Source organism: Lepisosteus oculatus, chromosome 19 (assembly GCF_040954835.1).
Source record: "Lepisosteus oculatus isolate fLepOcu1 chromosome 19, fLepOcu1.hap2, whole genome shotgun sequence".
NCBI classification, from domain to species: Eukaryota; Metazoa; Chordata; class Actinopteri; order Semionotiformes; family Lepisosteidae; genus Lepisosteus; species Lepisosteus oculatus.
In genome coordinates this window covers 1,691,904-1,706,618 of record NC_090714.1, presented here as the reverse complement: position 1 = coordinate 1,706,618, position 14,715 = coordinate 1,691,904, and the positions used below count along the sequence as shown (strand labels likewise).

The 14,715-nt window shown below is 37.3% G+C and overlaps 1 protein-coding gene across 2 annotated transcripts in view; it reads left to right on the top strand.

Moving 5' to 3' along the window:
- Positions 1 to 14,546, top strand: part of mad1l1 (mitotic arrest deficient 1 like 1) — a 279,399-nt gene extending 264,853 nt beyond the window's left edge. For both annotated transcript variants that reach the window (XM_006636986.3, XM_015359763.2), the window contains exon 18: positions 12,617 to 14,546. In XM_006636986.3, the coding sequence (XP_006637049.1) occupies positions 12,617 to 12,775 (159 nt within the window). In that variant the 3' untranslated portion in view covers positions 12,776 to 14,546. The remainder of the gene's footprint in view (positions 1 to 12,616) is intronic.
- The last annotated feature ends 169 nt before the right edge of the window (positions 14,547 to 14,715 follow it).

Here is a 14,715-nt window from a genome sequence, read left to right as displayed (position 1 = left end):
ATCCTGTGTTACAGCTTGACTCGCATCTCTCTCACCTAGCAATATAATACTTTTTGTGAACAGTCTTCTAGAATGTTGAAATAAGTTTTTGTTGTTGTTGTTGTTGTTATTATTATTATCATCTTGTTTTGAGTGAGTCTGGGTTTGTATAAAATCTGGAACACAACTGACATGTTGTGGCAATAATGTGTATGTTTTTAAAGTCATTGTTCTTTGTGATTTCCACGAAATGTCAATATAATACAGATATAATTGTATGTATTGGTTTATTGAATGCATACATTAGCTATGTTTTTCTTATATTCATGTATAAAACTGATATATTAATAGTTATTTTACTCTACAGAACATAACTACCTTCCTACCTTTTCATTATGTCCCTAAATGTCAAACATAAACAAGCTTTGGACATGCATATGTTGTAGGACAAAAAAATAATTGCTGTTAAGACCTTGCAATTTCAGGTTTACATTGGTGATTAGAGGTTGAACTGTTTTCCATCAGGTACATTAAAGGCCATTTTCTTAATGTATTGCATGGAAATAACATTTTGTACAGTTTTCTAATCAAAGGATTGACCTTAAAATAAAACCTGTGGAATCTAAACTAGTATATTGCTTATACAGTAAGCATGCAGAGTATTTCTACAATACAAGCTTTGCAAATCATCTTTTAATGCAACAAGGAATATCAATGAGAAATTATTGAAAATGACTCATGTTCTATAATATGTGAACTGTGATCTGTGTATTTTGAAAATGAGGAAAAGATATTCACAGAAAAAAATCTCACATGTAAGATATCTCTGTTGACGTCATTCAAGGAATTTCTGTAACTCTGAAGATTTTAAGCATATAACTCTTTCTCTGAGTTAAATATGTGAAAACATTGTTAGAAATGTAAAATATTTTCCAACATACTACTCATACTTTAATCAATACTTTCCAACATACTTTACAGCATTCTCCAGTGCTGAGAGAAATTGTCATTCAACTGTAGTTATACTGTTCCTTACCCACAGGTTAGGAGACACACAAACCACAGCTGTAAGGTAAAAATGTAAAAAAACAAAAACAAAACAAAGGCCTGTCACTCTCTAAGCTGTAGCTAAACGTTTTTTTTTTTAAATCCTTCTCTGCTGTAAGCCAGGCAGCTAGACTGCTTCTAGAAGTTTCTTACAAAAAATTCAGAGAAATTCCAGAACGGCTCACGCTCAACCAGCTTGTCTTGGGGTCACTTCTTCGCTCCCTTCTTCCTCAGCTGTGGCACTTGACGGAGGCTTGACAGCTTGAAACCTTGTACTTCCTTGTTTTGTTTCCACCAGTTGGTCATTGGATATGAGGTCATTCCCCATTCTCTGGAGAATTTCCTGTCTTTACTCACCACTCTCTTACGTATGAGTAATATGAGCTAATTGATCTGAGGATCTCGTCCAGCAGTGTCTTGGAGGAGGCCAGGGTACCAGCTTCAGCAGCAGCACGGCTGAGAAGCTTGCCTCATTAGTCCTTTATGCAGAACACGCCTGCTGCTCTGTTTTAAAAGCACTTTCATGTATTTTCATTCTTTCCAGTGGGTTGGATTTCTTAATGCCATCGAAAAGATTTTGAATACTTTAACCACGTCTCCTCATGCTCTTCTCTATTGGAGAGTGCATTTTCTATCTGAAAATATTGACTTCTTTTAGCCCTTCAGAGTAGGACGCTCTTCTCTGGACTGATTCTAGAGCCGCAATAGCCTTTTTATATCCGGGTGGTCAAAATGCTTTCCAGGGTTGCTGGTCGTGCTAGTGGTGTGAAAATCATCCAGTGCTTTATATACAACAAGTGTTGTAACTAACCACTCTTTTCAAACTGTCACACCTGGACCTCTCCATCAGCTGCGGATTATTACTGGGGCGTGTCATACCAGTTTCAAAACTGCTGCAGGTGAACACCCAGTTGGCAAACGGCAGCGCATGGACTTAGTCCAGGCTACAGCATACCGATTGCACAAGCACACTGCTCTCTTGATACATGTGGCCTATTGCTTAGATTGAATTTTTTTTCTTGATTTTCACCAGCTTTTACACTCAACAAGTCAAATCAGTTAATCAGGCTATTTTTCTTTTGATGCTCAGTATGCCATCCGAGCTAAACTGAAGATTTTCTTTCCTTAATGATGTCAGCAGGCAGAGAGGGGCACTTTAATGAACTTCTTTAAGTTCCTGTCAGGCACCCTTAAAAGGTTCGAGATGACTTTTGAGTGCTTTTGTGCCTTAAATTTAACAGCTTTGATAAAACACGACAGCTCAGTGACAAGAAGAAAACTGATCACTTTTTTTCCACTCCATGCTCAGCCTTTGGTGAAAATTGTTTACTCTCTCCGAATTTTCTTCTCTTTTTTGGAGGTGTTGACACAACCTTACAGAGTTGTTAGGAGTTTTACTTTTAGGTGACAGGTCATCTCCTAAAGGTCAAGCATTTTTAATAATGCATTTTTGGTCTGAAATGTGCACATAAATATTGATAAGGTCATATTCTGAATATGTTTTCTTACAGAATGCTTTTGACCTTTTCAAATATTATTGTATGTCTATTTATTAGAAAATCAAAGGTGGATCAAAAGCAGCCAGTACAGCCTGCCTGGAAGCTCGTACAATTCTTAACTATCTAAATGTGTTTTAGAAGAATTGTCTGTATCATTATGGACATGGGGAAAACACTTCTTAAAGAAAGAAGTAAATTAATTTGATGATATGTAAGATCAACCACAGTTCTGTTTGCTTCTATGCTTTTACAGTAAGGCATGAGCTGCAAGAGAAAACTAAGAATGCAGATTCCTTGTTCAGTCATATTCCTTATTCGGAGTACCTGTAGTTAGTCTGTTTGATCCTTTGGGCAAAGCGTAATGGTGAATCTGAGTATACATACTTTGAAAGCTTGGATCAGTAAAACATTATTTAAGATTTTGGGAGTTACTTCATTATGATTTTATTTTAAAAAATCTGAGGGCAAAATATGCCAAATATAAACTTATAAAGTCATTTAAATTCACAGTCTCTTTTATGCCCTCTAAAACTGGGAGTCTGATCACAACAAGGCCTTCAAGGTTATCCCACCCAACACTGCTCCAGGATAGTTAAAACCGAAACTGTTTTTTTTAATTATGCCACAAACAGTTTTATCACTCCCCACAGAAAAGAATTTAATTGTAACCCCTTCGAAAAATCTTTGTAAAATAAATACGAAACAAAATCTCAATTAAAGGATATTGAGTACTTTAATTAAGCCATTGTAGCCTCGGGTGAGGACATTGTTTTTAGGTAATGACCACAGCAGGGTAATTAGGCATCCCTTGGCAAACTGCTGGGATTTAATGAACCCTTTGAGGACAGTACCTAAGCAGTGCTTAGAGCCCAGATCTCTGTTGCTATTTTAATCTATGTACAGTTCTTTGAAGATGGGCCCTAGTGTGAGTGTGTGCATGACTGTTTGTATCCGTGTGGGCTCTATGATGGGCTGGCATCCCATCCAGGATGTATCCTGCCTTGTGCCCATTGCGTGCCGAGATAGGCTCCAACTCGCCATGACCCTGTATTAGATAAATGGGATAGAAAATGGATGGATGGATTCGCTAAAAAAGGCAGTTTGAGGCAGGCATTGAGAGTAACAATCTCCGGGCATATATTGATTACACAAGTTTAAGAATTAAATAGGTGTTTTTCTTATAAATGTAATGCAACTTTAACTTAATCCTAAATTTCACAGCCATGAGTATTAAACCTTTTGTCTGCATAAGATATTTAGGTTTTTATGCACAAAGACAAGCATAGATGGGGAACTGCAACGCTATTTTTATATCTCGGGGCTTGAAGGAATCATCAGCGATGAGTGCATTTCAAATCACGATAAAAGTAAAATGTACACAGTAACATATAAAACCTCCAATTTAACTCATACAATAGGTGAAATTTACAGGTATGTGCGGCTTCATATTCTGCAATTCAGAATGAGACCGAAAAACTTCCGGTGATGTGTGCAGCCCGATTAGATTGTAAAAAACAGGCTTGTGAATACATCGCTTTTAATCCAATAGAAATATTGGATGGTTTTGCAAGATGGTTTTGCTGATAAATGGAACTTGCTTGTTAACTCTGCCTGTAGATCATGCTGGAACATTTGTGCAGTGAAATGTCTGCTGCATAACCTGTTCTTTTTTGCTCCTACAGTACATCACAGTACATCAGTCATTACAGTGGGACTAGTGAGCAGGAAGGGCTGCATCATGGCGAGACCAGGAGTTTGTGATAGCAATGGCGACTTATAGTACTGTAATAATGTCAATGAATTTATTTGGCTACCGAGATTTAATAACTGGTCTGAGAAATTGGGACTGCAGTTGCCCTTTAATGGTTTGTGTATATTATTGCGTAACTGGCGTTTCTTTTTGCACCACAGTAGGGAAAATCCCCCTTTTTGCATAAGATAAGTTCTGCATCTTTTCTTCTTTGTTTTCCATTAAAATATGATTTTACATTTTGCCATTTCTTTTGGTAAAGTACAAGGTTGTATAAGTCCAAGAACAGAGTAGAGTAGTATTTTTTTTCCGAAATCCTGCTGTGAGGATGTGTGATTAGTTCTCTAATGGATTTGTAGGGGAGCTGGATTGCTTCAGCATTTAACGATGGGCCTGTGAGAATTGGCATGTTCTGCCCTTTGGGTTGCCTGTAATAATGTTATAGGAAGAAAAAAAGTCACGTACAGTCATTGTTTATTGTGGGTTCAGCAATTTGAACAAAATTAAGTACACATTAACATTAGCAAGGTACTGTATTATTTTCTAACAAGTATTGGTTTGAGAGAAATATTACCACCTACATCCTGCAATAAGCTTTACCCTAATTAAAACTAAAGTGCCCCTGACACTGCCGCCAGTAAGGCAACACCTTGACAACATTCAGCTGGACCTTCTGAGTGTGACGAAATTATAACTGGGCTTTATAATGCAGTGGAAAGGGATCAGCTAAATAAAGGCATGGTTCACCTAGCTAGAATTCTTATTTCCTCATCCAGCTGATTCTAGCAATTTGGTTTTGGACCAATGAGGTTTGAAATTTGAAATATCTATACCTCTTTTTATGTTCTATATTTCTGATTGAGCACTGCAAGGATTTGCACATGTTGTATGTATCTTTTAATTTCTATTTTTACAAATTGTACAAGTAATTGACTCATCTTCTGTAATGCAAATACATGTTTTTAAATAGGTAAATACTATACTAATGTAAAATATATTTTTTCATTGACATTTGCTTGCTTAATACATTATTCAAGCTGCTGGATGTCTTTTTTATCATGCCTTTGAATATTAGAGACTGATGCAGATCAACTCAAATTAAGGACTATACTATTTGCAGAAAGATAAAAGAAGACTAGGCTTCTTTAGATCCCTTGAAAATATTATTTTTTTGTCCTTGGCTGCTTCACTTTTTGCACATGTTCAAACCCAGAAATAAATAAATTAAACAGAGTTATTATACTTAAACCTAATTACAATTTCTAGAATGTCAATTTGCAGTATGAAAGCTCCAGTGCTTGTCAGTGTGTGTTCTGGAGGGGAAAAGAAAATTGATAGAGAAGTGTCAGTGCTGAAACTGTTGTAAATTGGACCTGGTGTTTGAAAGCTAATCAACCACTAGGACTATAAATGTATTCCAGGGACATCAGAAGTGCAAATCTGTACCACATACTGTATTTTAATTCATTATATTCCCTAGCAAAAAGACCATAAAGAATATGGCATCCTAATACCCTCTGTCATTACATGCACTATATTATAATGTAGTTTACATAAATAAGGAAAGAACCCACTATTCATTTTTTACAGAATAAATATGCAAACAAATAACAGTAAAGGCGACATTTCTTAAATTACCTACTGTAATATGCACCTATTCTCCTTTGTGTCTTAATGTTAATACTGTGTGTTACAAAATAATCTGCATACAGTTTCTACTGCAAAAACATCTTGCCAAGAAACCCACATCCTGTGATACCAGGTAGAATATTATTTTAGAAAGTCTAAAAAACTAAAGTGTTTTCAATATATAACACATTTCCTTAATAGTGGTAGTACAGTACATGCATATGTGAATTTATGTTTTTCTAAAGTGACTTAAAGAAGTATTCTACTAATACAACAACTTACTGAAACTCACTGCAAGGTTTCAACATCTTGTTCCTGTCTAGGTTTGCAAACATGACACACAGGACTTTATATTTAAAATCCAGGGAATCCATTCCAACCTAATAAAAAAGTTAAAAAATGGTGATAACATCTAAACAAGTTATATGATCAAAGGACATTAGAAGATTTGCAAAGATAGTCAATCTTTTTGCTATGAAAACACAAATTAATTACTTGTGCAAAATATTTGATGTAAAAGGTTAATAAATTAGTGGAATGGTCAGTGTGTAATCAAAGTGGTTTCACTTCTCTCTATAAGATACCGAATTTCAAGCCACAACTAAATAAACCTGAATAAAGTGGTACTAAACCACGTCAGGCTCCCTTTCCAAACTGAGCAGCTGGGCAAGCAGGAAGCTGGTTAGAGACACCACTGTGATGCTAACAGTGGGAGGCCATGTTCATACACTGACAATGTCCCAGACCCCAAACAAAGCTGGCGTTTGTGTTGGATTAGGAATGATGAAGCCATTACTCGTGAAGAGTTTGTAACAAATTATGTAAATGACACTGAAGACGTGTGGCAGAAGCTTTTGTGTCAGACCAGGGCAAAAATACATGTTGGTCCAAAATGCAAAGCCTAATGCCTGGAACAAAAACAACACAGTATGCAATCCAAACAACACCAGACATGAGAGAGAAGTGCAAGAAGCTGCCACGTGGGAGTGATGCTTTTACAAAGAATGGTGAGCAAGAGTGAAGTGTTTGGGGGATGTGATGGGGAGGTAAAGTGAGAAAACATAAAGGGAAGTGCACTGTGAGGTGTGCGTGACACAAGTGCCTTGTGATGTGTGCGTGACACAAGTGTCTTGTGATGTGTGCGTGACACAAGTCCATTGTGAGGTGTGCGTGACACAAGTCCATTGTGAGGTCTGCGTGAAACAAGTCCATTGTGAGGTCTGCGTGACACAAGTGTCTTGTGAAGTGTGCGTGACACAAGTGTCTTGTGAAGTGTGTGTGACACAAGTCCAGGGTGAAGTGTGCGTGACACAAGTGCCTTGTGAAGTGTGCGTGATACAAGCAAAGTGATCCTGTTGCGATTTGAGAGAGAGTCCTAAGTTCTTGTGCAGAACGCTGGATATATCCATTTGCCTGTAACTTTGGAGTCCTTTGTGATTCTGGCAGGAGCCTCAGTAACATAAATGGCTCAAGTTGCCGATTTGTCGTGAGCGGTGGTGTCACAGGTGATGGAACATCGAGGGAAAGACATCATCAGCACAGGGCAACAGTGGGTGTCATCACATAGTCCTGCATGATTTTACAGTGTAAGTCAGAACAGGTGAAAACCTGCAGATCCAGTGACTGCAAATGCCAGACTGGGGCATGAGCATCCAGTTTCATCAGAAACAATCCTCCAAGGACTTCACCGAGCAGGCTGCCATAGTTGGGCCACAGAGCAATAGCCTCTCATCACATCTGGCGATGCACGTGTCCACGTCCGGTGGTGCAGTGGACCACCATGTGGTTGAGAAATGTGACACGGTCGAATAAATCATCCTTCACCACCTTTCAGTTTGAAAACATCTGTGCTCATAATTTGTAAGTCAAAATGTGACATTACTGCTTAGGGCTAAAAACGTTTGCAAGGCTCATGGCAAGTATACCTGGTATATTTGTGTTCCCTATAAATATTTCTTTTTAATAGTCAATTTGTTTGTACAGACTGAACAAGGCAAAACATTATTTAGGTTGTTGACTGTGGCACCACCTAGTTCAGGAAGCAAAGCAAGCCTACAGCCAGCCAGAGATCATTCATGTCCTCCCATATGGCTTTAAGAGCCCTGTAAACTGACAGTATAACACAAGCCAAATTCCATCTTCAAGGACTTTGGTCACAAATGGTAAGACAAAGTGAGTAAAATAGAAGCAGACTTTCTCTAGCTAGAAATGAAGGGGTTAAAGTAATCACAGAATATAAATATTTTTGTGTTAAGCGCCTTTTTTGTTCTAACAATGCGCCACCGATAACTTCCAGGCTGATAGGGGATCCTGACTGCTGAATTACATTCACAGCTGTAGACTGGCCTGTGGCTAGAGTCAGGTTTAGGAAGTTTGAGTAATGTTTCTTCTAAATGAGTCACACATCAAGCTGCTCAGGCTACAGCACTTCTAAGGCGCCGTCACAACTTTTTTCATGAACATCTTTCAGGTTTGTTTTGTTTTTTATTTGGGATTATGGTATACGGAAACTGCTCGTGTTTCTTCCTTTTATGCGATATCTTTGTGCAGAAACCATCCAAGGATGAGTGAAAACGCAGAGTAGCCCCCTGAGGTCCTAGGATGATTTTTGTCAATTCAGCTTTAATTTTTTTTTTTAGAAAACCAAAGGCAAGCTAGGACTTTGGCAGCACGTACAGTAGCTGTTGAACACTCTATTTTAAAAGAGGCTTGGTTTATCTTCTTTCTCCTTAAGCCCTACAGCATTCTCAGTTTGAAGTCTTATCGCAGTTCTCCAGTAGCGTGATATCTTTGGTTTTGCTTTTTATTTGCTTTCTAAGTAAATATACCTTCATAGACAAAAAGATGTCACATAGATTACAAATAATGTGGTATAGAAAATGTTGACCACAGTTTTGGGTTCAAGAAGGAAACATTGTGTTTATTGTACATCACCTGAAATTATGCTCTTAGTCTATACTCTGCGCTTATCGACCCACTTTCTTACAATGAGCTGCCATTTCTGCACCCTGCAAACCTTCTCTCCATTCCTCTGTCGACGTGTTCACAGAGAACTTCCCTGTGTTGTTTGTCTCAGTCTTGCAAGTCTTTTTTTCATACATTTACATAGCACAGGGGTAGTACTGTAGTACTTTCATCTTAATCATTTTAATAAAGAAGAAAGATTCCAATTTATTGGGATAGGTGGGACTGATCAGCTCTCAACATTTTCAGTTACCTGTATTATTTGAAGTAGTATTAACACTCCCCAACATACACACAATTGTACACCTTTACTTTTATCTAATGTACTATTCCAAAGTGGTTTACGAGGAGATATAATGGGGAATTATGCTTCACTATAATTGGTAAGACACAAATGAGTTTTAACTGGGACTTGAAAGGTCTAAAATATTGTTTTATTTAAATTTGATCTCAGGCTAAGTGCTTTCTGTCATCCTTTTCAGATTCTCACCTTGATGTGATAGAGTGTGACATCAAAGAATATTCTTCATTCATCGGTCTTCTTTGGGCAGCACTTCCATATGAGTGTTTCTTTATAGACAGCTGGCCAGGACTGGAGCACATTCTTTTGAACCTGCTTGAATAGTTGATAACAACAGGAATTCAATTACCTCATGCCAAATGTCTGTTTTCCTTTAGTAGGCCATTAATCTTCGCCACATTTTCATGTCATCGTTTAAAAAATGCAAGTTGGGTTTCCTTCATCCTTTAAATATTGTAATAATTGGTAATACCTACAAAGCCCACAACAGTTTTTGTTCCTTCTTGTTAAATAGTTTTTAAAAAAAATAACAAAATGCTATCTGAAAAACACTTTATTATAATACCCCTGAAAATTTAATTTCAGCAACTAAGATTCCTTCTAGGAAGCACACTGATGGAGCACTTACCAAATGGCCTTATTTAATTATCAGTGATGGAATAAATATGTTCATGAAAGAATGCCCTCAGGACAGCAGCATGTTCATACTTTTAATCAGCATTTTTTTTAATTTGACATACAGTATATTATTCTAATACCTGAAGGACTAGAGATTCAACTCCTTTATCTTTCTCAGATACAAAATGACTAGTGGCAGACACCAACATAAAACGTGGAGCAGAAAGCGTTATTTTAAAAACATTTCTTTTGAAAGGACTCGTGTCATCCAGAGGCAGTGAATCTAGGACTTCATTCAGGAGGCACTTCTTCATTGACAGAATTGCAAAGGAATGGAACATATCCATCCTCTTGCAGCAGATTCCCTGGAATCCTCCGAGAAACAGATCGTCAATTTTATTGGATCAATAAGATACAGCATGAGCTATCAAAGTTGTCAATCAAAGGAAAAAGGAATTCTCTCATTTCAAGATTGTGCTTTAATGATATACTTCAAAAACAGAATCGTGTAAAATGAAGTGGCCACTTGTGTTGAATGGTTTTGTTTCCAGATTTAAAAAACAAAACAAAACAAAAACAAATCATTGCAACCCGTCAATGATGCAACAGTAACCGTCTGACACTGTCTGTCAGCTTTTCATGACAGTGCTGTGGACTCAGGATGCCAGGTACTGACTGTCACATTCAAGCTCTCCACCAGAGCTGCCATCAGTTCTGAGTTGTCAGGATCCACATAACCCCCTGATGTCTAAATCTACAACACAAACTTAAAAGCCACGTTTGCATCTGACAGCTTTGATGTGCTCTTAGAAATGTTTTAATAATGGTGCAGAAATTCTCTATAGCCTAAATCCATGGTTTCCTATTAATTAGTCCCATGAGGCGGACTCCTTCGAATTCCTTGACAATAATTCAGTACAAGATCTTGATATTTAGATGACTGAACTTTTAATGCACACTTTTGGAAATGAGTGGTTCTGCTTTCTTTTAATAGTATATATATAATATATTTGTATATATGTGTATATAATTTAACAAACCTGGGGGAGGCTGTTTCCATTGCAAAAATTAGTGTTGTTATGAAATCAATATAAAAGTCAGCATGTATATAATAATGCAAATAATAAAGATGAATTATTCCACTCTCTAAAGTCAGGGATTACCAAGTATTACATGTGTAATCAGTCGTAATCAGACTTAAACAGGACAGTATTTATTAGTTATGACGTTTCTTTACTGTTTGGTTTTACATACACTGTTTGGTCTGTGAGATCCAGTCCCTTCAGTTATATAAAATCTCAGAATTCTGTCCCTTTAATCCCAATACACAAACCTCCTTAGCAAGCCAAAGAAAGAGAACCTGCAGCCTAAAATACAAAATGGATCCCTAACAGAACGAAATTGTCTGCTCTAAATAGATGCTGATAAATGAATGGGAACCAATTTCACAAAACATTGGAGATATGGTTTTAGCCTGTAGGTTCCACATTAAAGCAAATCTGAATGAATAAATAAGACTGCAGGCTGTCTTATATAACAGGGCTCAGAGACTGACACTTTTTCAGAGTTCAAGATTACCCAGACAGAAATGATTGGGAAGGAGATGAATCTCTTTCAACGGCTCTTCTTCGGGTGAAGGTGATGGTGATGATCCATTTTTGCTTCCTAACCTTTTTTTCTTTCTTTGTACCTGTATTTACAGCGTTGCTTCATTCCAGCTTGGGGGATATCTTAAACACCTCAGGGAACATTCTGATCACTGTTAATTATGTTTGTTTTAAGGTGGCTGATTTAATGATCTGATAGTGACTTAGTTCAACCTGAATTTATTAGGGATGCCCTTCAATCATGCTTGTCATCCCTCTTTTCTTCCCTGTTTACTTGCCTCATGGCTCAAAGATCTCAGGAAGAGGTTGTAAAGACCCAGAATCAGATAATGCCCGTTGTTTCGAGTGTTCAGAAGAAGTCAATCGAGCTTGGAAGGGCAGACAAGCTAATTCCAGCTGAAATTCAAATACCACCATCTATTGCTATAATTATCTAATTTTAAAGGCACCGAAAACCAAACCAATGAAACATGGTACACAGTCTAGAATGAGAGCAAGAAACCAGCCCATGACTGGGATGAGCAGGTATCACAGCTGAAGATGTTAAGTCATCACTCTACCTGAGAAGCAGTAATATAGTTCATGAGAATATTGATTTTCTTGGCTGGCAGCTTCAATATCAATGTATCGATGCTAAAAGACCATGTGAAAGTTTTGTTCTCTGCTGTCTTGTTTTTCATGAAGCTGCTTTCGCCTTTTTCGTATATAGTTGAATTTCAGTTGCAAAGTTAGGTACATTGTGTTGAAAACCTGCTGTGTTCAACTGCTGTAAACTGTAATAGATTTCACTTGTAGTTTTCTGATATAACCTTCTTTGGTTCTTATGTATCATCAGTTTTACCTTAGCAAGAATGCAAAAACATCATCTCTGTAGTTGTCCTCCCAACCAAGAATATATACTTATATTTTTAGACGATGATGCAAAAGACTACCATTATTTTTTTCCTTGTTGAAAATACATTAATAATAAAGGCAGAAGTATTATTTTTGTGTACCTATGGTCTTTAGTAGTTCCACAGGAGATATGTACTGCACAATCACACTTTGTAAAAATCCATCACATCTTTCAGCTGAAACGTCCTCCAGGACAAGGAAGATAAAATGGAAATCTTTTGTCACTGTTTGTGCATTTTTGTGCCCTTCAGATATACCCAGGGAAATTGCAGAATGCTTTCATAGTGACAAATGCGAAAATATTAATACTGTTTTCATGTTTTCATAGGCAAGTGGGCCAACAGGAGGGAACATGCAACTGCTGGAAACAGATTTCTCCCGCACTCTCCATGACCTTGTGGAGCTTCACCTCTTTCATCAAAAGAGCATCCCAGCATTCCTCAGTGCTGTGACCCTTGAACTCTTCAGCCGCCAGACTATCATCTGACCTCGCCCCTGTGCCTTCTCCACAGTGATATCCGAGAGCCTGTGAAATCTGTGTGCATATAACTGCATCAGAATTGCACCTCACTTTTGCCGATTAGAGTGTAGTCTGTTGGTGTTAGGCAATTACAGTGTGTACTTTATAGAAAATTAATAGCAGAGCTTTGAGTTTGAAATTTGTGTGGATTTTTGTGTTGCAAAAACTCTAGAAAAGCTGTGATTTTTCTCACTTTGCTGCAATATGTGATACTTCCCGGGTGTTACTTTTATTTTTTCATATACATGTTCTAAATTCCAAGTAATACATCTTCAGTTTTGTTAAATGCAATTAATTATTCAAACATAATGTTGTGGCAGCAATTGTGCGGAAAAGGGAATCATAAACCATCAAATCTGTTTCCCACGGTCAGAAGGCATAGCTTTCAGCAGACACGACACTTCCTTCCGAATTCACGTTTGGGAATAACTTGTAAAAGTAACTGCTGGTTGACCATCTGTGCATAGCACGCTCCCACATTTTATGTTACTATGTCCACTGTGGCTGCAAAGCATTTCAGTTAAATGATTTTTGTGTTAAAATATATTTCTAAAGCAAATCAGACATGCTCTCATTAACTACGGTAAAGAGAAGGATTTAGTACTGCTCATCTTTCTTTTATATAGTTCTCAAAGCTGCATGTGGTTTAAGCAAGACTTTTTTCTTCATTGTTTATTTAAAAATGTCTAATTATAATTTGACGTCTGGAAATATTTCGATTTGTCTATTTCAAGTAACAGTAGGCTGACCTTGAGAATTTAGAAGAGTTCAAAAAGAAGATGAGCCAAAGCATGAAAGAAAAAACAAGACTGAGGCATCGTCTAACCTACATTGCATGTTGATAATGATAGATAATAACTGTGCAGGAGTCTCTTGTTCCCATCAGGAATAAGTGCAGGACCACACAGTCAGATTACCTAGGTCACATTCCGACATACAATCTGAACAGTCATTAAATAAACTGATATCAACGACAGGAAGGGCTAGGCATCACTGTTTGTTAACCATGTGCGATGTCAGCAGGCTGTTCAAGTGAATGCAGATGAATTTCGTCTTGCAATTGGTATATTAGTATACCCTTGAATACCTGAAACCACAAAATAATTTCTACCCTGAGTCGGCTAACAAGGGATTATCCTGTTCCTTAGCATTTCCTTAAATCTTTTCTGACAGGCAAACTGGTTTATCGGTTTGGTCTGTACCAGAGAGTATGTATCCCTTTTTTCAAACTGTCACACTTAAGAATTAAAGCTTAGTGGAAAATATGCAATGAATAAAAACAATGTGTCATAGGTCTGGCATGGATAAAGATGCTTTTTGTGTAGCCTGACTTCATTCACCTGATTCAGCAAAAGATGTAAATGTGTTTTAATAATTTGGCACTTCCGTACAATAGAGTTTTTTTTCCTCGAGCCAGTCTGTTTCAAAGTTATAGGTGGATTGTATAGTATAGCAAAAAAGTTTTTTTACGACTGAGTATGTGTTTGTTCTAATCTGCTTATGATTTTGCCATTAAATCATTTATTTCTTTAGAAATGTGGCCGCTGGTGAAGAACATCATGTCTCAGCAGTTAAGATGAAACACAGGAATACTAGTTTTCTAAAGTGGTATGTAAAGTGATGTTTTCCTGCATTGATGTTTGTTTTTAATAGTTTCATTGATTCTCCTAACATCAGGAATGTCTTTCTCTTTGCTGGAATTTTCTAAAACATGAGAAATAAAGTTACTTAAAAAGCATGTTTAGAAGAAGACTGTTGGTCAGTCAAGAGACTTGACACACTTTTTCTGACTAGCTTGCACCCCGTTCCACTTTTAAACTTGCTGTCCTGTGTAATTTGCTTTGTCTTTGCAGCTCCTGGCTCAGTAGGATAACTAGGAGGAGGGTACAGAACAGTACAGCAAAGGC